Source organism: Spermophilus citellus (genome assembly GCF_964194105.1).
Source record: "Spermophilus citellus genome assembly, chromosome: 2".
In the NCBI taxonomy this organism is placed as follows: Eukaryota; Metazoa; Chordata; class Mammalia; order Rodentia; family Sciuridae; genus Spermophilus; species Spermophilus citellus.
The window spans coordinates 238,428,398-238,454,602 of record NC_138183.1 but is presented as its reverse complement, the minus strand read 5'-3'; the positions used below and the strand labels follow the sequence as shown (position 1 = coordinate 238,454,602).

Here is a 26,205-nt window from a genome sequence, read left to right as displayed (position 1 = left end):
CCGCCAAAAACTGAAAAATAAATATCAAAAGTTTCTCTCTCTCTCTCTCTCTCTCTCTCTCTCTCTCTCTCCCTCCTCTCCTCTCCTCTCCTCTCCTCTCCTCTCCTCTCCTCTCTCTTTAAAAAAAAAAAATAGAATACTGTCCCTTTAATTCCCAAGTTCGGAATTTTTGTAGGAAGACTTATTGTAGAGTGGCTTTGGAGTTAACCTTGACTGACTTCAGGCAAGTTCTTTAATCTTTTGTTATTTGGTTAACCTCTTGCATAAAATAGGGTTGATAGTGTCTACCTTGTAAAGGATTATTTGGGTATTAAAAGATAATTTGATCCAGGCAGTGGCACATGCCTGTTATCCCAGTGCTTAGGAGGCTGAGACAGGAGAATTGCAAGTTCAAAACCAGCCTCAGCTAAAGCAAGGCCCAGTCTCTAAATAAAACACAAAATAGCCCTGAGGATGTGGCTCAGTGGTCAAGTTCCCCTGAATTCAGTCTCTAATACCAAAAAAAAAAAAAAAAGATAATTTGAGTACATTGCCTAAAACAGTGATAGTGTCTGGCCCACAAAAAGTGTTTAATAAACAATTGCTTTTATTTCAAACATGTTTATTAATTCAGTTTGCAATTGTTTTAAAGAATACAAACCTTTGAATTTTTCCCACCATGCTCATGGGTCACATATGCCCAGTTCCTTGTGTTGTATAGTTCCTACATTTATTGGCTATTGCCTGGGATTTTCGATAGAAATTATAACTTTGGAACTAAGGAAAGCCATGTGACTTATATGGAGATCAAGTCCATGTCTTTGGACTCAGTAATGCTTATAGTAAAGTGAGCCAGCTTGGCAGATGACTCCATTTGATATCCACAGCACCTGTGTAAGAAGAGTTGTGCTGGGTGAAGTAAAAATAATTTCTATTGAAAAGATTTAAGCATGTAATCTCTAAATCACTGTTAATGATATCAAAATAAAAATACCAATTTTCACAGTTTAATCTTTGTTTTGTCTTATCAGTATGATCGCCCTGGAGCATCCCCTAAAAGAAATCATGATGGAGAGTGCACAGCTGCCCCAAGTGAGTCAAGGTCTCATGCTGATCTTTGCTGAACAGTAGTTATATTTTCAGTAGATCTATAGATGGTTATATATAACATAGACAGTTATAACTATATGTTATATACTATAAATAATATACAATAGTGACATTAAAATATGGCAAAATTCCTTCTTTTTGTTTCCAGCATTTTAATCTGCTGAAGGTTTTCTGGTATGGTAGCCCTTTGAAAATACTCTATGGTACTATGAGAAATGAAAATGCTTAAAAGACAGTGTTTTTGTTGCCTGTTGTATTTAAATCAGCTTAATACCATTTTTTTCCTCTGGTTCCTTTAATATTACCAGGGGGACATGAAGTCTTTCATTAAGAGCCTGTGCTGTAGATTTGAACACACCTGGTTTTAATTCTGCCTCTCTCACCTTGGCCATGTTCCTTTCTTGTTGATAGAGATGGTAGTGTTTCACAGTTGTTAAGACTTAAGTAAAGTTACATGCAAATAACTGGTAAGCACCTCCTCGACCACGGCTGGTGCTTTGACTTGACTCAGCAGTACAAGTGAAGCAAGGATGTTGCTAATTTTTTAAATTAGCTTTTACTGAGGCCCAACTGAATGTTCACTTAATGTTTAGTGGAAAATGACAACAGTACCTTAATCTAACAGACAAATCTTTTGTACTTTGGGAATTGAAAGTAATTTTCTTTTGATTTCTAGCCAATCGGCAAATTGAAATCTTAGAACTGGAAGATCTGGAGAAAGAGTGCTCCTTGGCTCGCATTCGTCTCACTCTGGCTCAGCATGATCCGTCAGCAGTTGCAGTTGCAGGTAAGAATTTAAAACCTCTAATGTGTCAGTACAGTAGCACACTGTAGGGCTAAGCAGTGTGCTGGGTGGGTACAGAGTGAAGGGTTGTTAACTCTGAGATATTCATCGACAAAGCAAAGCAGATGCCCTTGGGTGAACTAACTAGCCATTTTCCATTTCCACAGGAAGTTCCTCAGCAGAGGAGATGGTTGCTCTCTTGGTTCAGGCTGGCCTCTTTGACACCGCCATATCACTCTGTCAGACTTTTAAGCTTCCCTTAACACCAGTCTTTGAGGGGCTTGCTTTCAAGTATGTAAAAACTTATATTTTAATAGACTTGATTTTCTAATGCAAAGATATTATCCTATTACTTAATGTGAAGCAGTGATCACAAACCAGTAACCTGCCTGTAAGCCAGTTAGTTAGATTGGTACTGTAAGCCATTTATGTTTAAAAGAAGTGAGTTTTTTGTTTTGTTTTGTTTTGTTTTTAATTATGCAATAAGTTTTTGCAGTGACTTTTTTAAAAAATTTTTTTGGTTACAGTTGGGCACAATACCTTTTTTTTTATTAATCTTGGAGGGGCTGCTCAGCAGTAGAGCACTTGCCTAGCAAGTGCGAGGCACTGGGTTCGATCCTCAGCACCACATAAAAATAAATAAATAAAATAAAGGTATTGTGTTCGACTACAACTAAAATATATTTATATATATATATATATATATATATATATATATTTTTTTTTTTTTTTATGTAATCTTGGGGCATGGGGTTAGAAATGATGGTGGAATTGACGGACATCATTATCCAAAGTACATATATAAAGACACGAATTGGTGTGAATATACTTTGCATAAACCAGAGATATGAAAAGTTTGTGTTCTGTATGTGTAATATGAATTGTAATGTATTCCATTGTCATATATAAGTTAAAAAAAAAAGTAATATTGATTTATAGCTTCTCATGAGAAGTCAGAAGAGTAGACCAGCCTGAGTTAGGTAATGGTGTCCACTGTAGATAAGGCATATTTTTATTCTTTTCGGTCCTTTAAGACATCTGTTGACCCCCTCTTCAGCGTATTATAAAGCACCATAGGGGCTGGGGATGTGGCTCAAGTGGTAGCGCGCTCGCCTGGCATGCGTGCGGCCCGGGTTCGATCCTCAGCACCACATACCAACAAAGATGTTGTGTCCACCGAGAACTAAAAAAATAAATATTAAAAATTTTCTCTCTCTCTCTCTCTCTCTCCTCTCTCACTCTCTTTTTTAAAAAAATAATAATAATAAAAAAATAAATAAAGCACCATATCTCACCATAATTGTTGCCATACCATTAAGGCACATTTATGAGTGTACTATGCATCCTAATTTTGTATCAAAGACAGTTTTGTAATAAATGAATTGTAAGCATATTAGTGTGACTTAAAAAAAGAGAAATAGCTTTGCATAATGATTGCACCCCATTTTCTGCAAAATAAATTGGCATAAAATGTGATGATTGTGCAGTAAAATACAATATTTCTGGGCTGAGGTGTAGCTCAGTGGTAGGATTGCTTGCCTAGCTCATAGAAGGACCTGAGTTCTATCCATAGTACCCAAAAAATAAAAATTTTAAAAAGTTCTTATTTAATTGACCTTATACCTATTAGTAAAGTGGTTTGTGAATTAGAAATATTTTTAAACATTCAGAATTTGTCATCATTAATTATCTCCTGGAAGTAAAGTATCTCTGACACCTAATTGGTGGCCCCTTATGGGTCATCCAGTTATGTGGTGGCTTTGAGAAGGAAGAACTAATACTCCAGTAGTAAATTTAGCAATATACTAGAGCTAAAGTTGTCTTCGTATCTCTAGTTTTAGTAGCAAGATGAAGTGGTTGCACTTCAGCAGTTAGTTTACTGGTGAGGAACCGTTTTCGTTGCAGATGCATCAAGTTACAGTTTGGAGGAGAGGCAGCACAAGCAGAAGCCTGGGCCTGGCTGGCAGCCAATCAGCTGTCCTCCATCATCACTACTAAAGAATCAAGGTACATCCCTAGTGTTCTGGTTCTGGCTGGGTTTACTCTTAGTCAGCAAGTTGGCACATACCTATAGTCCCAAGCACTAGGAAGGTCATTTGAGCTCACAAGTTAGGGACCAGTCTGGGCAAAATAGCAAGGCCCCCTCTTAAAAAAGGAAAGTATTCTTTAAGGCAAAATTATATATTTACTTGGCTTTAGAACATCATGTTCATTTTTTTCCCCATTCCTTCCATTGGGCTAACACTGCATTGCTGTCATCACAGTGTCCCCTTATAACTTGTTTCTAGCTAATCTTTAGCAACCCCACCAACCCCCATTGTCTATTATACCTTCTTTAGATGTTCTCTCTCCATGTACTTTTCCAGCACCCAGTGATGTACCTGAATGTACATCAGTTTCTTCTTCACAGTCCTCAAATAATCTAACACTCTTTTCTGAAATTCATTTACACTTGTATTATGCATCTTGGCATTTTAGAATGGTAGAGAATATGGACATTGTTTTAATTTTTGATGCTTTAACAGAATGCCTGAGACTGGGTATATGTAACAGCAGAATTTTATTTGGCTCACAGTTCTGGAGCCTAGGAAGTTCAACGTCAAGGTGCTCAGGGCCTTCTTTCTTCATCATTCCATGGCAGAAGGTAGAAGGACAAGAGAGGGCTAAGTGTGCCTTTCCAGCAAATTCTACACTCCCAATAACTAACCCACTCCCACAATAAGGACATTAATCCTTTCCATATGTGAGGACAGAGCCTCTTATTAGGCCCCACCTCCCAATACTATCCCATTGGGGATTGAGTTCCCAACACATGAACTTTGAGAGACTGTTCAATCCATAGCATCAGTTCTCTGATATTACTTTTCAACCCCTAAATTAGCACATCAGAATTGCTTATTAAAACAGATTATGAGATAGCACCTTATTCTAAGTCAGAACTTCTACATGATTCTAATGTTTGTTCAAGTTTGGGAACCACTAAAAAAAAAAATCTGAGCCAGTTTGCTTCCCTCTGCTGAAATCCTTAAACAAATTAAATTAATTGTAGAGTAATATTAATATGTGGTTAGTGGAGCCAGGCACGGTGGCGCACACCTGTAATCCTGCAGCTCAGGACACTGAGGCAGTAGGATCATGAGTTCAAAGCCAGCCTCAGCAACATCAAGGCACTAAGCAACTCAGTGAGACCCTTTCTCTAAATAAAATACAAAAATTGGGTTGGGGATGTGGTTCAATGGTTGAGTGCCCCTGAGTTCAAACCCCAGTACCGCACCCCCTCTCTCTCCCCCGCCACCACCACCACCACCACCCCCACCCGCAAAAGTGATTAGTAGGAGAAAAACATAAGAACCAAAATCTAAGTCATCTAGGTTCCAGTACTATTCCAAGTCATAGTGAATCTAAGTGTATTAGTTACCCTTCTAAAGGTCTTTCTTTGTAAATACATACTATAAATAGTACTGTAAATCACTGTTAAGAATATGAAACTCTTGCCAGGCTCAGTGGTACACACATGTAATCCCATGTGACTGGGGAGGCTGAGGCAGGATGATCACAAGTTCAAGGCCAGCCTGGGAAATATAGACTCTGTCTTAAAATAAAAAATAAAGCCTAGCATGCTTGTGATCTTAGCAGCTTGGGAGGCTGAGGCAAGAGGATTAGAAGTACCAGGCCAGTTTTAGCAATTTAGCCCAACCCTGTCTTAAAAAGTTAAAAAAATTTAAAAGGTCTGGGGATGTAGATAAATAAAAAAATAAAAGGGCTCGGGTTATAGCAGGGGTAGAGTGCCCCTGGGTTTACTCTTTGGTTTTAAAAATAATATTAATAATAATAATCTGAAACTCTTCACCAACCAGGGACAGACTTCAAATTTTTTTTTAAATCTAAAAGTCGGGCTGGGGCTGTAGCTCGTGGTAGAGCACCTCCCTTGCTTATGTAAGACACTGGGTTCAATCCTCAGCACCACATAAAATAAATAAATATACTGTGTGTTTATCTACAACTGAAAAATATTTTTTTTTTAAATCTGAAATTCATTTGTCCTTTTTGATGTTTTCAAGTGCTACAGATGAAGCATGGCGACTATTGTCTACTTATCTAGACAGGTACAAAGTGCAGAATAACTTATATCACCACTGTGTAATCAATAAGCTCTTGTCCCACGGAGTGCCTCTGCCCAATTGGCTTATAAACAGTTACAAGGTATGTAACATCTTAACTTGTTGAGATTAAGAACCTGCTCTTTACCATTCTAAATAACTTCATGAGATAATTTTTTTTAAAAAAGGTTTGATAATTTATGGAAACATACTGAATTAAATACCGTGGGCAGTTTCTCAGTCATAGCTAAAATCACTAACAACAATGCCATACCATGGTATTTAAAGTTCCACTGGTTACTAATTAGATAAATGCCTGCCTATATGCTAAATGAATAATGAGCATATGTTCAGAATAATGAGTATATGCAGGACATAGTTTCTACTGTTAACTTAAAACATTCATGTCAGTATGTGGAGTAGTTTCAAATGCAACAGTTTGTTTAAATTGGTATTGTCAAAATTGAGTTTGTGGATGATCTATGAGTCTGGTTATCATTACCATAAAGAAATAACCTTTGGCCGGATACAGAGGCACATGCCTGTAATCCCAGTTGCTTGGGAAGCTGAGATAGGAAGATCGCAAGTTCAAAGCAACAGTGAGGTGCTAAGCAACTCAGTGAGACCCTTTCTCTAAATAAAATACAAAATAGGGCTGGGGATATGGCTCAGTGGTCAAGTACCCCTGAGTTCAATCCCTTGTACCCAAAAATAAATTAATTTAATTTTTAAAAAATAAAAGAGAGGCTGGGATCGTGGCTCAGTGGTGGAGAGCTTACCTAGCATGGGTAAGGCACTGGGTTTGATTCTCAGCACAACATACAAGTAATAAAATAAAGGTCCATCAACAACTAAAAAATACTTTAAAAATAAACAAATGAATAAATGAGAAAGAAATAACTTTGGGCTGGGGATAGAGCTCAGTTGGTAGAGTGTTTGCCCCACAATCACAAGGCCCTGGGTTCAATCCCCAGCACCACAAAAAAAGGAAAGAAAGAAATCACCTTGCCAGACACAGTGGCACACACCTGTGGTCCCAGCAGCTCAGCAAGCTGAGGCAGGAGGATTGCACTTTCAAAGCCAGCCTCAGCAATTAGCAAGGCCCTAAGCAATTTAGTGAGACCCTGTCTCAAAGTAAAAAGGACTAGGGATGTAGCTCAGTGATAAAGTGCTCCCTGGGTTAATTCCCTAGTACCAAAAAAACAGAAATCACCTTAGGGCTGGGGATGTACCTCGGTGGTAGAGTTGTCGAACCATCCCCAGTACTTCAAAAGAGAAACAAAAGAAAAACCTGAGGCAGGCTAACTTTATAAAGAAAGAAGTTTAGGGGGCTGGAGATGAGGCTCAAGTGGTAGCACGCTCGCCTGGCATGCGTTAGGCACTGGGTTCGATCCTCAGCACCACATAAAAATAAAATAAAGATTGTGTCCACCTAAAACTAAAAAATAAATATTAAAAAGAAAGAAAGAAAGAAATGTATCTGGCTAACAGTTTGGGATGCTGAAAATCCAAGAATATGTAGTGCCATCCATTTGGCTACCATGAGTGCCCTCTTGGCAGTGTCACATCGTGCAGATATGCCATGGTGTGAAAGGGCTGGGCTCACTTTTAATAATTCACTCTCAAGAACTACTGTAATCCCTCTAGGTAGTACCCTTATTGATCTAAGGACCACCCCCGAGGCCCTATCACTTAAAGATCCCAACATTTCCCAAAGTCACCACATTAGGGACCAAGCCTCCAACATATGAGCTCTTGAGGGACAACCATAGCAGATTATCTGCATCAGAATTATTAGAATGGTGGACTTCTTTAAAATATAGATTCAGCTACCTCAAATAGAATAAGGAAAGAGAACCTAAGGTTAAAAATTTTAAAAATAATAATAATTTAGGAGCTCAGGTTGTGGCTCAGTGGTAGAGTCCTTGCCTCACATGAGTGAGGCACTGGGTTCAATTCTCAGCACCACATATAAATAAATAAATAAATAAATAAATAAATAAATAAATAAATAAATAAAATAAAGGTCCATCAACAAAAAAAAAAAAATATTTTGAAAAAGATAATCTATAGTCTAAAATAAGGAAAGCTGATTTTAAGTTAAAAAATAGAGAAAATAAGATGATAAAAGAAAGAATGTAATCAAATCAGAACTTAGAAAACATTTAACATAATTAATAGCATTCTTCCAAACTGAGACTATATTCATTCTTCTCTCAGAGGAGACAGTACCAATTAGGTATAAATTTAAACTGGTGATTCTTTGAACGACTTTTGCATTTGTCATTTATATATGTTTTTTTTTTTCTTGTAGTACTTAAGATTGAACTCAGAGGAGTGCTTTACCACAGAGCTACATCCCTTTTTTTTTTTTCATTTTGAGATGGTGTCCTACTGAGTTGCTGAAGTTAGCCTCAAATTTGCAGTATTCCTGTCTGATGTGTCTCATTGGTAAAAGCACCCTGACTTCAATCCCTAGTACCAAAAAAAAAAAGTAAGTGCCAGGGAATCAGACACTCAGCATCCTTTGCTCTGTGCTTGGGTAAAATGGAAGGAGGTATACATTCTAAATCACTGAATTTTTAGCTGGGCTGGTGGTACATACCTGTAATCCCAGCAACTCGAAAGGCTGAGGTAAGAGGATCACAAATCTGAGGCTAGTATGAGCAATTTAGCAAAATGAAAAATAAAAAGGGTTGGGGTAGCTCAGTGGTAGAGTACCCTTGAATTCAGTCCTCAGTACTAGCCAGCAGGGAAATATCACTGGATTTTTACAGAAAGTTGATGCTGCTGAGTTGCTTCGTCTATACTTGAACTATGACCTTTTGGAAGAAGCTGTGGATTTGGTCTCTGAGTATGTGGATGCTGTATTGGGAAAAGGACATCAGTACTTTGGAATTGAGGTAGGTACATATAAATATTTCTTTTTAATTCTGTATTAACATATCAAGTAAGATAAGGATCTGAAAGTAAATTAAATGTATATTAGTCTGACCTTTATTGTTTGCAGTTAAGTAAATATTGGCCCAGTAGGTATATCTAATTTCCTGTTTATAAAATGGGGATACATTTCATTTTTCTCCATTAAAAGAATGGAGCACTTGCCTAGCATGCATAAAGCCCTGGTTCAGTCTCCAGCACCATAGAAGTAAGGGGGCAAGGAAAGAATATGGCTTTAGTTAGTATTTGGTGTTTTGTGTAGAGGGATTATGCCATCTCTACAGGGTTTTCTTTTACCTGGTACTTGGGATTAAACCCAGGATGCTTAACCACTGAGCCACATCCCCAGCCCATTTTATTTTTTATTTTGAGACAGAGTCTGACTAAGTTGCTTAGGTCCTTGCTAAGTTGCTACGGCTGATCCTGCCTGGATTTACAGACATGCCTCAACATATCCAGCTCTACAAGGTTTTCTTATTTAATCCTTACAACAGCCTTATCGATAAGAGACTGTTTTATTCCTTATTTCTTAGAACGTCTGATGAGCCAGGCACAGTAGTGCATACTTGTAATCCCAGCAACTCTGGAAACTGAGGCAGGAGATCCCAAGTTCAAGGCCAGCCTAGGCAATTTAGCAAGACCCTGTCTCAAAATAAAAAAAAAATTAAATGGTGTGGGGAATCCAGGTATGGTGACACACAACTGTACTCTCAGTGGCTCAAGAGGCTGAGGCCAGAGGATCACAAGTTCAAAGCTAGCCTCAGCAATTTAGCAAAGCCCTAAGCAACTCAGTGAGACCCTGTCTATAAATAAAATATTTTAAAAAGGAGGCTGGGGCCAGGTGTGGTGGAACATGCCTGTAATCCCAGTGCCTCAGGAGGCTGAGGCAAGAGAATCAAGAGTTCAAAGCCAGCCTCAGCAAAAATGAGGCGCAAAGCAACTCAGTGAGTCCCTATCTCTAAATAAAGTATAAAATAGGACTGGAGATGTGGCTAAGTGGTCGGGTGCCCTTGAGTTCAATCCCCAGAAACCTCTGCCCACCAAAGGGTGGGTGGGGCTTGGGGATATGTCTAAATGGTTAAGCGCTGCTGGGTTCAATCTCTGGTACCAAAAAATAGGGGGTGGGGATATAACTCAGTGGAAGAACACCCCAGGTTCCATCTCTAGCATCAGTAAATCAGAAAACAGGCCCAGAGGTTACACATTCCAAATCTGAAACAGATTATGAATAGATGAGCCAGGTCTAAACAGATCTGGCTTATTATAGAGCTGAGTTCTTAAATTATCAAGGAAGTATTCAGAACTTTGAAAGTTGAGCTTTCCTGTCCTTTTCCAGTTTTGTTTTTGCTTTTAGTATTTTGTTTTCAGATAATTTGAATTTAAAATTTTAAATTAAATTTCAGACTGAAATAGAGAATAGTTTCAATTTGTCCATCTCAAAAAGAGTTGTTAAAGTGTATTTATCCTTAATAGACCTTAGGTCTCCTTTAAGATTAAGTTGAAATAAATTTTTAAATATATTTGATTTAACTGAGAAGAACAGTTTCCCCAGTTGAAAAGAAATATAGGAGGATCTTAACTGGTAAAAAGAATTAAATATTTAATTCTTTTAGAGTCTTGTGGACCTATTATTCAGGAGAAGCAGTGCACTTTCAGATTTTTTTCAAATATCATTTTCCTTTCAGTTTCCACTGTCTGCAACAGCCCCAATGGTGTGGCTCCCATACTCCTCTATTGATCAGCTTCTCCAGGCTCTGGGAGAGAACAGTGCCAACAGTCACAACATCGCAGTATGTAAACTCTTTAATGAGTTGTCTTCTGTGAACTCCTGCAGTAGCAAGCTATACTTAACAAGTTGATCTTCAATTCCTAAGGACTAGAGGGAGAGCAAAAGCCAAATATTTATCCCTGTTAACATGCTGTTCCAGTCCCTTTATAAATAAGGTCAATGACTTAAGCAACTTTTCCAAAAAATAAATAAACTAATGAGAAACCATGCATTAATTACACAGAGACAAACTGCATTCAGTCCATTTTTAAAGAAGTTTACAAGGTTGGGGTTGTGGCCCAGTGATAGAGCACTCACCTAGCACATGTGAGGCACTGGGTTTGATAGTCAATACCACATATCTAACATCAGTCTTTTTTAATCCTGGAATTACTCTGTAACGATTTCCTTCTTTTCCTTTACAGCTATCCCAGAAAATACTTGACAAATTAGAGGACTACCAGCAAAAAGTTGATAAGGCAACACGTGATTTATTATACCGCCGGAACTTGTGATGAGGATTGTTACTAGCCTTTGAAACCACTTGGTGCCTCTTAGGGCTTAAGACTACTCTACCAGGAACCCTGTACTCAAGGCTGATTTTCCAAACTGTAAATGATGTGTACAACACTCAAGTCTGCATCCTGCACAAAATAGGAGGGCAGAAGTGTCAGAGGACCTGTGCTTGCTGGTGGTGCTAACACAATTTCTGCTTTTCAACCTTGGTCTCTCAAACAGCTACTTTTGTATATGATTCACAGCTTTTTTAGAGTTTATATATTTTTTTAAACTATTGAAGACATTCTTTATCTGCAAATTAAGACCTACTCTCACGTTCCAAAATAGCTGATGGTTGTTGGTTTGTTATAGCTGACCACCAAAAGCAGTCACTGCAAATATTTTAATTCTTCCCTATCACTTTTTGTATTTCAATGGAATTATTTTGGTCCAGAACTGACATGTATTTTCTGTATTGCAAATGGAGGCTAATGACTTTATGTACTCTTTTCATTATTTATTGTGGAGTTTTTGTATGATCTTCAATAAAGTATTAAATAATTTGCCTAGTTAAGCGTAAAATTACCACCAGATGTTTAAAGAAGGTATCATATTTTGAGTCAGGTGTGGTGGTGCATGCCTATAAATCCAGCACCTGGGGAGGCTCAGGGGCAGGAGGATTGCAATTTGGGAGTCCAGCAAGACCCTACATCAAAATAAGAAATAAAAAGGATTAGAATGGGGCTTGGGATTTAGTTCAGTGGCAGATCGTTTGCCTAGCACTCGCAAGGCCTGAGTTCAGTCCTCAGCCCTGGATAAAAAGCAGGGACGGGACTAGAATGTAGATCAGTGGTGGAGTACTCCTGAGTTAAAGCACTAGATTGCAATAAAGAAAAAAAATGTGAGGGGCTGGGGTTGTGGCTCAAGTGGTAGAGCACTCGCCTAGCACGTGTAAGGCATTGGGTTCAATCCTCAGCACCACATAAAAATAATATAAAAAAGCAAAGATATTGTGTACATCTTTAAAAAATAAAATAAAGATATTGATTGTGTCCACCTAAAACTAAAAAATAAATATTAAAAAAAAATGGAAAGCGTAGCTGGGGATGTAGCTCAGTGGTAGAATATCCCTTGTTCTGTCCCCAGTACTGCAAAAAAAGAAAATATTATATTTTGAATCAGGTTCTGAAGCTAAAGTTGGGTAGACTTTTAGCTAAGAAAACAAATGGAAGTCCACCATGTAGATTTTTCAAGTAAATTCTAATAATGTATAGGGCCAGAATATACTGGATTGAGAAGCTTTCATGCCTATAAAATTTTAAGACAGGGTCTAAATTGCCCAGGCTGGCCTTGAACTTGTGATCCTCCTGCGTCAGACTCCTGAATTGCACCACCACACCCAGCTATATACTTAAATTGTGTGAATTTTTGCATGGTATTGTTGGTAGATTGAGATGTGTTTCTTTTTTTCATTTTAATTCTATCATGATTAATATGAGGCATTTGGTGCAATTAGGGATTGAGGGAGCCCTTGAACTCCCAGCTCTCTAAACTTGGGGTTTTTAACCATAGTAAGACACTTTGACCTAGATGTACATATTTAACCCATGGCCTAAAAACATTGGACCCTATCATAGCATCTCTGTGGAGAGCTTCAAGTAGTGAGAGACTGGCTGCTCCAGAAATCTATCCAGTGGATTGCTGATCAAAGAAGGTATGGCTTCATGAGACCTCAACCAACTTTTCCTGTCCCCATATTTTTTTGGTTCAAGGCCTAAAACCCATGCTGGAGCCAGTCTAGCTTTTCTATTTTTCTTCTTTTTCATTTTGATTCCTACCAGAGCACAATGTGTATGCAACCTCCATTCCAATTTTCTGACCCTTTGGAGTTTGTGTTTTTGTTTGCTAGACCTTGCAATTTTTTTTTTCCTGGTGCCAGGAAGAGTGAATCAAGGGGCACTTAACCACTGAGCCACATCCCCAGCCCTTTTTTATAAAGTATTAGAGACAGTGTTTCACTGAGTTACTTAGGACCTCGATAAGTAGCTGAGGCTGGCTTTGAACTTGTGATTTTCCTGCCTCAGAGCTGGGTGCAGTGGAACACTGCACTCAGTGGTTCTGGAGGCGGAGGCCCGAGGATCCCAAGTTTGAGGCCAACCTCAGCAATTTAGGAAGGTCCTAAGCAACTTAGTGAGACCCTGTCTTAAAACTAAAAAAAAAATAATAGTAATAACAAAAAAAGTGCCCTCAGAACTGAGCATGGTGACACAAACCTGTAATCCCAGTGACTCCAGAGGCTGAGGCAGGGGAATTTCATTCGAGGCCAGCCTCAACATTTTAGCAGTTTAGCATGATACTGTCTCAATAAAGGGATATAGTGGGCTGGGGTTGTAGCTCAGTGGTAGAGCACTTGCTTAGCAGATGTGAGGCAATGGGTTCGATTCATGGCACCACATACAAATAAATATACTTTTCAACTAAATAAAAGGCTCATCAACTCTTTTTTAGGTGTAGTTGGACACAATACCTTTATTTTTTATTTATTTATTTTACGTGATGCTGAGGAACGAACTCGACATCTCACATGCACCAGGCGAGCGCTCTACCGTTGAGCCACAACCCCAGCCCCCTTCATCAATAATTTTAAAAATATTTGGAAAAAAATGAGGATATAGCTGAGTAGTAAAGTGTCCCTGGGTTCAATTTCCCAGTACTTAAAAAAATACTTCCATTATTTTCCTCACTGGGTATAAAAGTGCTCATCTGTAATCCCAGTGACTCAGGAGGCTGAGGCAGGAGGATTGCATGTTTGAGGCTAACCTCAAGAATTTAGCAAGACACTGTCTCTAAAAGGGCTGGGATGTGACTTAGTGGTTAAGTGCCCCTGGGTTCAATCCCTGCTCCTCCTCCAAAAAAGGCCAGTGACTTGGTGAAGCCCTGAGCAACTTAGTGAAACCCTGTCCCCAAAAAAATAAACAAACAGGCCTGGGAATGTAACTGTTAAATTGGTCCTAGGTTCAATCCCCAGTACCAAAAACAATAAATAAAATGTTTTTTTAAAAAGGGGGGAACCTGCCAGGTGTTGTGGTTCACGCCTGTAATCCAGCGGCTCTGGAGGCTGAGATAGGAGGATAGTGATTTCAAAGCCAGCCTCAGCAACAGCAAATCACTAAGCAGCTCAGTGAGACCCTGTCTCTAAATAAAATAGGAAATAAGGCTGAGGATGTGGCTCAATGGTTGAGTGCCCCTGTGTTCAATCTCTGGTACCTACCACCACCAAATAAAAAAAGGGAACCTCTTTATTCCAGCTAAAATGTTTGCTTCTGGGTTTGGTTATTATCTCATTCTCTAGATTTCTCCCTAAAGTCAGATAAAGAAAGAGTGCTGGGGTTGTGGCTCAGTGGTAGAGCATTTTCCTAGCATGTTTGAGACACTGGGTTCAATTCTCAGCACCGCATATAAATAAATAAAATAAAGGTCCATTGACAACTAAAAAATATTAAAAAGAACTTCGTTTGGGATTGGTAACTGTAACATTAGGATGGGTAACTCCATTTGGGTTGGGTCTTCCTGTGGGCCTACACTCAGTCCAATGATTTCCTATAATTTTTTGTTGTTGTTGTTGTTTTGTTTTTTTGGTACTGGGGATTGAACTCGGGCACTCGGCCACGGAGACACATCCCCAGCCCTTTTTTGTATTTTATTTAGTTGCTTAGAGCATCATCATTGCTGAGGCTGGCTTTAAACTCGGGATCTTTCTGCCTCAGCCTCCTGAGCCTCTGGGATTTCAGGTGTGTGCCACCGTGCCCGGCTCTCCTATAAATATTTTTTAACAGAACAAAATCTTAAAACCTGGCTACAATCACCAGCTCTTCAAGAAAAAAAAAAAAAAACTGACTACTGCTTGATTCTGCTATTAGCCACCTCCCTCCTTAAGTATCTACCAACCTTTGGCAGATAACCACATTCCTGTCACTAATGAGAAAGTAAATGGAACTTATAGTCTATTGGTAACACATTCTAGAAAACATAGTTAAGCTGATTTACCTCACTCTGGAACACTTTTACTACTAGTATATAGTTTATATTATAGGAAGTCATAATGTCCTTTGATCTTCCCCCCCCCCCATTTATGATACTAGAGATTAAATCCAGAGGCACTCAACTATTAAGGGATATCCCTAGCCCTTTTCATTTTCTTTTTAAATTTTAATCAGGATCTCCCTAAATTACTAAATTGCTGAAGCTAGCAATTGAACTTGTGATCCTCCTGCCTTAGCCTCCTGAGTCTGTGGGATTGTAGGCATGCACCACCACGCCCAGCTATTTTCCTTTAATCATCACAGTTCTCTCCAATTATATGCATACTACCTAAAAACATAGTCATGTATTATGGCTTTTTGCTCAAATTACGGAGAGACCTTAATATAGGTAACTCATTAATCCTTTTTTGTGTGTACAAATAGCTCCAGCTAAAGGTCAATTTATTGTTCAAATAACCTATGGAATAAAAATAGGTATTTCTTTCAGTAAATCAGGCTTCATGGTTTAAATGAATTTCCATAAAACACATGAGGTCACGTAATGTGGTATAATAAATCTGGTCTTTGTCACTGGTTCCTGGCACAGAACTTCAAAAACCTTTGGAATTTCCTGAATGATGGGAATTTATTAAGCTAATAAAGTGACTCCTGGTGAGCCCCTGACTAACTTGAAAATTTGGGCTGGTCCCCTGAAGACCAACTGCAAGATTAAAAGGTGGAACTTTGGGTTAGGCCAGCCTCTGGGAGGACAGGAGAGCTGGGGATTGAGTCCAGTCTTGTAGCCAATTAATTCAATCACGCTTATGCAATAAAGTCCCGTTAAAAACTCTGAACACCACACTGTAGTATAAGCTTTCAACTTGGTGAACACATTGATGGGCTGGGAGGGTGACACAGCCCGACTCCTCAGGGAGGCGACATGGGAGCCACACTCCTACAGCTTGCCCTATTTATCATCCTTTCCATAGAAATTATTTTTACTTCACCCAGCACAGCTCTTCTTCCACAGGTGCTGTGGCTGTCAAAGAAATGGAGTCATCTGCCAAGCTGGCTCACCTTACTACAAGCATTACTGAGCCCAAGGACATGGATTTGATCTCTATATAAGTCACATGGCTTTCCTTAGTTCCAAAGTTATAGTCCCTAATGAAAATCCTTGGCAACAGCCAATAAATGCAGAAACTATACAACACAAGGAGCTGGGCATATGTGATGCATCAGTGTGGTGGAAAAACCTCAAAAGTTTGTGTCCTTTAAAAACAACTGCAGACTAAATTAACAAACATGTTTGAAATAAAAGCAATTATTTAGGGGCAGGGGTTGTGGCTCAGTGGTAGAGCACTTGCCTTGCATATGTGAGGCACTGGGTTCAATTCTCAGCACTGCGTATAAATAAATGAATAAAATAAAGGTCTGTCAACAACTTAAAAATTTTTTAATCAATTATTTATTAAGCACTTTTTGTAAGCCAGACACTGTCTCTGTTTCAAGAAATGTTCTCAAAATTATTCCCTTTAATACTCAAATAATCCTTTACAAGGTCGATACTATCAACCCTATTTATTTGGTTAACCAAATAGCAAAAAGATGAAAGGATTTGTCTGAAGTCAGACTTCTTAGCACTTTTCTGAGTTTTGCAAGTGGTTCTAGTGAGTTATGGAAACTGAGGAGGTCTTGGAAGCTCCAAAATTTATACCAGTCAGAATTTTTATTTCACTGAATTCAAAATTCATAGAATTTTTATTTCACTTTTTTTTTTTTTTTAATTTCAAAAAGTGTGGGGTGGCCTAACAACAAGTCCTTAAACCTATGGAGTCCTTCTCTCACTCCAGGTAGTTAAAGTCAGAATTGAATTGTACTGAAGTGCACCTATTTGTGGTGAAACCAAATAAATGATAAGATTTAGATACAACAACCACAAAGTTTCATTCTACAGTTGAGACTTACGTGCATATTTCACCATTGGGGCGATCTCTTGCTGAAGTTTCAAAAGCCAGAGTTTTCATTTGGGTTTAGGAAGTTCAGCTGTGGATATCAAAATATGAGTGTGACTAAGTATGTTTGAAAATACATGTTTAGGTGCAGTTGTGGCTCAGTGGTAGAGCACCTACCTTGCACATGTGAGGCACTAGGTTCAATCCTCAGCACCACATAAAAACAAATAAAACAAAATAAAGGCATAGTGTCCATCAACAACTAAAAAAACAAAACAAACATAAAAAAAGAAATACATTTAGGGGCTGGGGTGGTGGCTCAGTGGCAGAACGCTTGCCTAGCATGTGGGAGGCACTGGGTTCGATCCTCAGCACTGCATACAAATAAATAAAAATAAAGGTCCATTGACAACTTAAAAATACTTTAAAAATACATTTAAATAAAAAGAAAATACATGTTTATTCAAATGATTTTCCCAGCTTTCCCTTGTCAAATGTCAGCCAGGATAACTTGGTTTTACTGAAACATCATAACAACCAAAAAAACAAAGGCGCGGGGCTGGGGATGTGGCTCAAGCGGTAGCGCGCTCGTCTGGCATGCGTGCGGCCCGGGGTTCGATCCTCAGCACCACATACCAACAAAGATGTTGTGTCCACCGAGAACTAAAAAATAAATATTAAAAATTCTCTCTCTCTCTCTCTCTCTCTCTCTCTCTCTCTCTCTCTCCCTCTCCCTCCTCTCTCTTAAAAAAAAAAAAAAACCACACACACAAAGGCGCGGAGGGAGAACCTTAGTAATTCCAGAGCCCCATTTTTCTTCCAGTTGTGTGTGTGAGATGCGGGGGCTCTGACCCAGGAAACAGATTCAGGGTTCAGCAAGTAAAGCAGATGCAAGACGCAGGCTGGTAGACATGTTTTATTTGTGGCCATAGCCATTAGCCAGCCCCCAGCCAGTTCCATTTTAGCTCCTCTCCTTCCCTCCCCTTGGCGCTTTTTATATGCAGGCCAAACAAAGAAGGCACACTGCCAAGAGGGTATACATAAGGGGCTGGGGCACACATGCTCACGAGTTAATATTTATGACCTTGAGACTATACACTGAATCACAGTGCTTCTGGCCTTGACTTACCATAACAGTTCCCAGCTCTGGCCACACACTAAAAACATAGCCTGCCAAAAGTCTCTGTGAGGGAGCCTAACTACAGCCATTCGGGGGCTTGCCCCAACAGTGTGTGTGTTGTTCTGGGGATTGAACCCAGGGACACTCTACCTCTAAGCAACAAGGTCTCACCAAGTTGTCCAGGCTGATCTTGAACTTGCCGTCCTCCCTCCTCAGCTTCCCAAGTCACTGGGATTACAGGTGCACCACCACACCCAGCTAAAGGCTAAAGAACTTTAAAAAAAAAAAAAATAGTGGACCCTGCATCCCCCACAATCCCAGCCCATCTTATTCAAATTCTTTTATTGCTTTAATGTTCTCCGGATGTATCTATTAATTAGTCAGGGTTTAGAGCCCCTGTGATACACATACCAGTCATGTCCAAAAATGTCTGTTTTCTCCAAGGAAAACAGATTTTCACGAATCTATACATTTTAGTTTAGTACAATCTCAATTTGGTTCTAGGTATCCAATAGTATCTGGATATTCATGTAAACATAAAGCTCAATTAAGTAGTAATAGTTCCCACTGTTTATTTTCTTTCAGGCACAATGCAAAGAGCTAAAGCTATGACCTAATTTAAACCCTACAATAACTCTATGGATAATGTTGTTTTTTGTTTTTTGTTACCTGGGATTGAGCCCAAGGGTACTCAACCACTGAGCCACATCCCCAGCCCTTTTTAGTTTTTATTTTGAGACGGGTCCTCGATAAGGTCCTGAGGCTGGTTTCAATCATGTGATCCTCCTTGCCTCAGCCTCCCAAGTGGCTGAGATTACAGGCTATAAGCCACCACACTCAGCGTGGATACTATTACCAACACACTTTAAAGTGGCAGAAACAATTTTAGAGATGTTAAGAGATTTGTCCAAGACAGTATCTGGAAGGTCCTGGAGCCAAATTTGAATCCAGATGTTTGGCTTCAGAATTCCTACAAAGTTACATGATTTTACTTCCTTTCTCTTCAAGAAATAAATTTTAAAATTGCTGACTAACAGCTTCAAAATAGCAAATTCGGTCTTGCTGCTAATTGTTTTTAGAAATCTTTCAAGTCTCTAATCTCAGGACACCCTAATAACCCAGATAATCCCTCCCATAGGTGAGAAAAGGAAAGCAGTCTTGAAACTTGATTTCAAGTTTGCATATATTTGTTTAAAAACATTTGCTGGTGGGTTGGGGTTGTGGCTCAGTGGTAGAGTGCTTGCCTAGCATGCACGAGACACTGGGTTCGATCCTCAGCACCACATAAATGTAGAATAAAGATATTGTGTTCACTTAAAACTTAAAAAAAACATTTGCTGGTGCTTCTTATGTTCCAAAATGTATATTTAATACACAAGGAAAAAAACTAGAAAAGTCAGATGCAAAAGTTGGATTTTGCATTCAACAACCAATTTGGGTTAACAGTATCTACCCTATAAGGTTGTGAGACCCTGGTGTGATAACGGACACCTATGATCCCAGTGACTTAGGAGGTTGAGGCAGAAGGATTGGGTTTGAGTCTAGCCTCAGCAATTCAGTAAGGCCCTAAGACTCTGCCTCAAAATAAAAAATAAAATATATTTTGGGGATGTAGCTTAGCAACAAAGTGCCTCTGGGTTCAATCCCCAGTGCCAAAAAAAAAAAAAAAAAAAAAAGTTGTAAAATGCTAAAGTGCTTAATGACTGATAGAGTTTATGTAGTAAATGCTCAATAAATGACAGATGATTTTAGTATGAGTAGAAGCTGAGCTGCTGGGGATATAAAAAGCAAATACTACTGGTGTTTCTTAAGCTCAATTTAGAGGGCGAGACCAGTATCAACAGCAGGGTATCGATGCTAGGAAGGGGAAGCCTGACACTGAAGCCCAGAGATGTAAGTTCAGAAGGTTTTATCTGCACTGGATCTTGAGGAATGAAGACAATGTTCTTATGTGATGCACTAATTATTCCAACTCATTAAAGTGTGAAAGTTGAGAGCTGAGAATGGGAGAAGAGTGGAGAGGCTGAGCGGCACAGCAAACTCCTCTCCTCTCTCTCAAGGCCCACCCACCACCTGCTTGCCACCCAGAACACCTTCCACCATGGCCACCCCCCCCCCAGTTCCCACTTGAACAAAGGCATCAGGTAGGGGTATATATCCCTGCCTCAAGTAAGAAAGCCCAAGCTATATATATATCTGGATTGATGGCCCTGGAGAAGGACTTCACTGTAAGACCCACACCCTGGACTCTGAGCCCAAGAGTGTAGAGAGTTGCCTGCGTGGAATTTTGATGGCTATAGTACTTTTCGGTCTAAAGGCTCCTATAATGACATGTATCTTGTACCTGCTACCATGTTTCAGGACCCTTTCCCCAAGGATCCCAACACACTGGTGTTCTGTGAAGTTTTCAAGTATAACCAAAAGCCTGCAGAGACCAATTTAAGGCACACCCATAAACTGATAATGGATATGGTGAGCAACTAGCATCCTTGGTTTGGAATGGAGCAGGAATACACTGCCAAGGGCACAGATGGCCACCCTTTCCGTTGGTCTTCCAATGGCTTTTCTGGTCCCCAAAGTCCTTATTACTATGGTGTGGCACCAGACAACGCCTACTGCAGGGATACCGTGGAGGCTTATTACCAGGCCTGCTTGTATGCTGGAGTCAAGATTACGGGGACAAATGCTGAGGTCATGCCTGCCCCGTGGGAATTCCAAATAGGACCTTGTGAAGGAATCCACATGGAAGATCATCTCTGGGTGGCCCGTTTCATCCTGCATCACGTATGTGAAGACTTTAGAATGATAGCTACTTTTGATCCCAAGCCCATTCCTGGGATCTGGCATGGTTCAGGCTGCCCCACCAACTTTAGTACCAAAGGCCATGAGGGAGAGATTGATCTCAAGTACATTGAGGAGGCCATTGAGAAACTAAGCAAGCAGAGCCAGTACCACATTCATGCCTGAGCTCCCAAGGGGGCCTGGACAATGCCTGGCGTCTAACTGGATTCCACAAAACTTCCCACATCAATGACTTCTCTGCTGGCACGGCCAAACATAGTGCCAGCATCTGCATTCCCCTCGCTGTCAGCAGAAGAAGGGTAACTTTGAAGACAGTCGCCTCTCTGCCAAGTGCAACCCCTCTTCAGTGACAGAAGTCCTCATCAGCATGTGTCTTCTCAATGAAACCAGTGGTGAGCCCTTCCAATACAAAAACTAAAGGGACTAGACCTCAGCCATCAAGCCTCTCCTCATTCTGGAGCCTACTCCAGCTCTCCACCCTCATCTCTTGTCCTGCTTGTCCAGGCAAGGTCTTTTTTTTTTTTTTTTAATCCTTGTGCCCAGTTAATCTTGCTTTCTTTGGCCAGGACAGAGGTGGTTTTTTCTTTCTTTTTCTTTTCTTTCTTTTTTTTTTTTTTTTTTTTTTTGAACCCAGGGCCTTGTACATGAGAAGCAAGCATTCTACCAACTGAGCTATATCCCCCCACCTCACTGAAGCTTTTTAACTTGCTAGTGGGAAACAGAGCCATGCTCCTCCTCCTCAGGCATGTCTGATAGGCATGGTTGTGAGATGCAGCATGTTTTGGGGGAATGGGTGGGAGGCTGGGTGGGGTACTTTTTCTTCAAGGTAGCTGAAAGAGGAGGCCTGGAGAGGTTAGGTTAATATTCCCCCTCGTGGTGGAAAGCTCTATTTCTTAAGGTATAAACCAACTGCAGCACTTCCCTTGCTTGGGGCTGCATGTCCTCCCAGGGACACAAGGCTCAGTAAACTGATAGCTCGCTCTATCTTAAAAGAAAAAGTTCATAGTGATTGGTCCTTCATTTATAACACAAAACAGAGCAGTATTTTTATATTTAAATATAAAACCAAAAAAATTATGGGTGTGTGGGTATTTTTTCCTGGTCCCTGGGTGTTAAACTTGAGGCAAATATTTTGGTTTAGAAATAAAGGAAATTCTTTACAGCAGGGGTGGGGAGTGTGGTACTGGAAAAGTTGGTTACTAGAAGCTCTTAGCTTCATTACCACTTAAGAGTTGCCCTGCCCTGTCCACCCTTCTTTAGGAGGTGACCCTGGACAGCTACCAGGTGGATGCACATTACTGGTGGTCACCTGAGCCCAGTGTCGAGGTTTAAGATACATGTAGTTGTCCACTTGGGTTTTGGGGAGCGAGTTGGCTGGCCTATATAAACATGTTCCTGATAGGAGGTGTTGGGTTATTTTCTGGTGAAACTAGCATGTCACTAAAGCGGGCTTTTTTTTTTTTTTTTTTTTTGGTATCGGGGATTGAACTCAGGGCCACTCAACCACTGAGCCACATTCCCAGCCTTATTTTGTATTTTATTTAGAGACAGGGTCTCACTGAGTTGCTTAATGCCTTGCCATTGCTGATGCTGGCTTTGAACTGGTGATCCTCCTGCCTCAGTGTTCTGAGCTGCGGGATTACAGGTGTGTAGGCCTTTTGATATATTATTGTTATTTTTTAGTTGTTTATGGACCTTTATTTATTTATTTTTTTAATATTTATTTTTTAGGTGTGGATGGACACAACACAATGGCTTTATTTGTATGTGGTGCTGAGGATCGAACTCGGGTCCCACCTGTGCTAGGCGAGTGCTCTACTGCTGAGCCACAATCCCAGCCCTCCCGATCTTTATTTTTTATTTATTCATTTATATGTGGTGCTGAGAATCGAACCCAGTGCCTCATGCATGCTGGAAAAGCACTCTACCCCTGAGCTACAATCCCAGCTCCAATACATTACATTTTTTAAAAGCAAAACAGAAGTTAGATTTTAATCAGATTTACAGGGTTTTTAAGTTTAATTCTTCAAAATTTTCTCCTTCACTTTAGCTGTCTCATTCTACTCTTCTCTTGGGGGAGTTGGGGGCAGGGCTGGAGTAAAAATACTTGTTATGTTGTATCCTAGTGTCTTTTCTCCCAGTGTAGAATATTCCTTTCTTTGTTAAGATTTCTTAGGGGGGTTATTCCTTTTTTATTTTATAAAACACAAACCCCACCTCTATCTTGCATTTTCCCTACTGTTCCCTGGTTTTTGTGCTGGCCACAGCAGGCCAGCTGTGGTTTTTCTCTTGCCATGGCAACTTCTAATTGCTCAGAGAGAGGTAGGTGGGAAGTTTATTCAGTAGCCTTCTCCAGAGAGGACAGAGATCAGGGAATTGATAAAAGGGCCACAATTGTGTTTTTATGATTCAAGTTGGCCTTTTAGTCACTTGACCTGAAAGCTTTCTGCTTCTACAGATCAAGTAAGAATTTAGCAGGCTTCCTACTATCTCAATTCCAGGAACACAGTGATTAACTAGCCAATGCCAAAGAACTAGATGAGTTATGATACTCTGATTGTTGCTTGGCCTCTGCTGTTCATTATAGTGTCTACACCCACCTGTCTCTGACAGCTGAATGCCACCATTTAGGCCCTGCCATTCCAAGATTCAATAATTCACACTGTTTTTTTTAATATATATTTTTTAGTTGTAGGTGATCATAATAGCTTTATTTTATTTTTATGTGATGCTAAAGATTAAACCCAGTGCCTCACACATGCTAGGCAAGTGTTATACCACTGAGCCACAACTCCAGCCCCCATATTGTCTTTAATAATTTTTCCAAGTGAGGGATTGTTGTCCCCTGTAAGAACCAACCTACAAAGAGCAAACATGGAGCTCTTTAGGGATGTTGGGGCTTCTCTGGCAAATCTATTTGTCAATCTTCTGGATCCTTTAATATGGGTAAGGAACTTTTGGTTTGTTTGTTTAAATGGTACCAGAGACTGAACCTAGGGGTGCTTAACCACAGATGCACATATCCAGCCCCCTTCCCCCCTTTTTTTTGAGACATCTCACTTTGTTGCTTAGGGCCTCACTAACTTGCTGAGGCCAGCCTCAAACTTGTACCCCTCCCAAATTGCTGGGATTACAGGAATGCTGCCACCATGCCCCCTGGGGACTGAGCCCAGGGGTGCTTTACCACTGAGCACACTCTAACCCTTTCTATTTATTTTGAAAGGAATCTTTTTAAGTCTCATAGGCTGGCCTGAAATTTGTCATCTTCCTGCCTCAGCCTCCTGAGTCACTGGGACTATAAATCTATGCTATCACATTCTGCCCCAGCCTCCACTTTTTTTTTGGGGGGGGGGAGTAACAGGGATTGAACTCAGGGGCACTTGACCACTGAGCCACATCCCCAGCCCTATTTTGTATTTTATTTAGAGACAGAGGCTCACTGAATTGCTTATGGCCTCGATGTTGCTAAGGATGGCTTTGAACTCAAAATCCTCTTGCCTCAACCTCCTGAACCACAGTTACATGTGTGTGCCACCCAATGGGCCTCCCAACCCTTTTTTAAAATTTTATTTTGGGACAGGGTCTCTCACTAATTGCTCCAGCTATCCTTGATCTTGCAATCTCTCAGTCTCTGGAGTAGATGTGATTACAATGTGGACTATCAAGTTCCACTTCCTTAAACCTTTAAATGCCTTCCACTATGGTTAGGAAAGTCTGGGGAGGTGAGGCCGGAGGATGGAGTGTTCAAAGTTAGCCTCAGCAATTTAGAAAGGCTCCAAGCAACTTGGCAAGACCCTGCCTCACAATAAAACATATTTTGACTCAGTGGTTAAATGCTCCTGGGTTCAATCCCCCATAACAAACAACAACAACAAAAAATTATAGAAAAAAAAGAGGAGGCTGGGATGTAGCTCAGCAGTAGGGCATCCCTGGGTTCAATCCCTAGTATCACAGGGGGAAAAAAATTCTTTCCAGTATGGTAACCCAAAGGAGATTAAGTTTTTCCAACTCATTCACAGTGGGCCATCATTTGATTCCTGTTTCAGCCAACTAACCAAACTTAGCAGTTTTCCTAGCTCCTTTTGTTGCAACTTTAAATGCAGAATCTGTTTAATGCGCTCATAGCAACAAATTTGAACTAAACCAACTTCAATATGCTTCTACATTATCCCATAGCTTTAATATTCATATTCCCCAAATTTCTGCTGATATTCATGAGAAAACTTAAGCAGTTCTTTTGCAGTATAGTGAACCTCCTCCCTGTTATATTTTATTTGGTACTGGGGATTGAACCCAGGGGCTCTTAACCCAGTCCTGTTTAAACATTTTATTTAGAGACAGGGTCTCACTGAGTTGCTTATTGCCTTGCTCAATTGCTGAGACAGACTTTGAACTCATGATCCTCCTGACTCAGCCTCCTGAGCTGCCTGGATTACAGGTGGTGCTACCATGTCCGACAGTCACATTTTATACCTGAACTTTAGAGGTCTGCTGGGGATAGTAGAGGTCTAAAAGCAGTGAGAGTGTTAGGGATGGGTCCTCAGAGGCATCAGCACTTTCTTGCTTGGCAACTGCTTCATGGGAAGCCATTTCACTTTGGGGATGCCAAAGCATCTAGGGTGGGGAGGTCACTTTGAAGCCAGATTTAAAATTAGGTAGTCAGTGTAGTTAGGTAAATCGGGTCTAATATCATATCGAGTGAAATCTAAAATGGAGGCCATGCTGATAATGATTCCAGGAAGCACAAGACAACTCATGGAATGTTAATGAAGTCCCAGAAAGGCCCTATGCCAAAGTCCACCCCAAAGAAATGTTAATGGAACCCAGGAAACAGCCCCCAGTAGATTTGGAGATAGCCCATCCCAAAGAAGTGATAATGAAGTCCTTCCTGCCCAGATTACTTCTTTGGCCCACCTGTGTCCCAATCCTTCCCCCTTACATTCCATCACCAAAACTATAAAAAGGGGAGACAACCGCACTTCCACGGATTCCACCTCTTGGGTCCCCTTCTTCCTCCAGGAGAAGTCTTTTCTGCTGTCCTTTAATAAACTTCTAATTTCTACTCTGACCTTGCGTCAGCGTGCTTCTTTGGTGTTATTCTTCAACATTGGGGAAGCAAGGACTTGT

General features: G+C 40.2%; 1 protein-coding gene, 1 long non-coding RNA gene and 1 pseudogene across 4 annotated transcripts in view; 2 read left to right on the top strand and 1 right to left on the bottom strand.

Moving 5' to 3' along the window:
* NUP160 (nucleoporin 160) overlaps positions 1-11,742 on the top strand; it is a 57,284-nt gene extending 45,542 nt beyond the window's left edge. For both annotated transcript variants that reach the window (XM_081272056.1, XM_081272055.1), the window contains exons 29-36: positions 1,011-1,071; positions 1,766-1,876; positions 2,041-2,164; positions 3,779-3,880; positions 5,935-6,076; positions 8,751-8,876; positions 10,599-10,703; positions 11,107-11,742. In XM_081272056.1, coding sequence (XP_081128182.1) covers positions 1,011-1,071; positions 1,766-1,876; positions 2,041-2,164; positions 3,779-3,880; positions 5,935-6,076; positions 8,751-8,876; positions 10,599-10,703; positions 11,107-11,196 — 861 coding nt within the window. In that variant the 3' untranslated portion in view covers positions 11,197-11,742. The remainder of the gene's footprint in view (positions 1-1,010; positions 1,072-1,765; positions 1,877-2,040; positions 2,165-3,778; positions 3,881-5,934; positions 6,077-8,750; positions 8,877-10,598; positions 10,704-11,106) is intronic.
* Positions 1-26,205, bottom strand: part of LOC308636587 — a 30,524-nt gene that overhangs the window by 3,416 nt on the left and 903 nt on the right. The window contains exon 2 of the long non-coding RNA XR_014019446.1: positions 17,170-17,247. This is a non-coding gene — a long non-coding RNA (uncharacterized lncRNA). The remainder of the gene's footprint in view (positions 1-17,169; positions 17,248-26,205) is intronic.
* Positions 20,131-21,496, top strand: LOC308634901 (glutamine synthetase-like; annotated as a pseudogene). The gene is made up of 2 exons: positions 20,131-20,182; positions 20,451-21,496. The product of its transcript is annotated as a glutamine synthetase-like (transcript).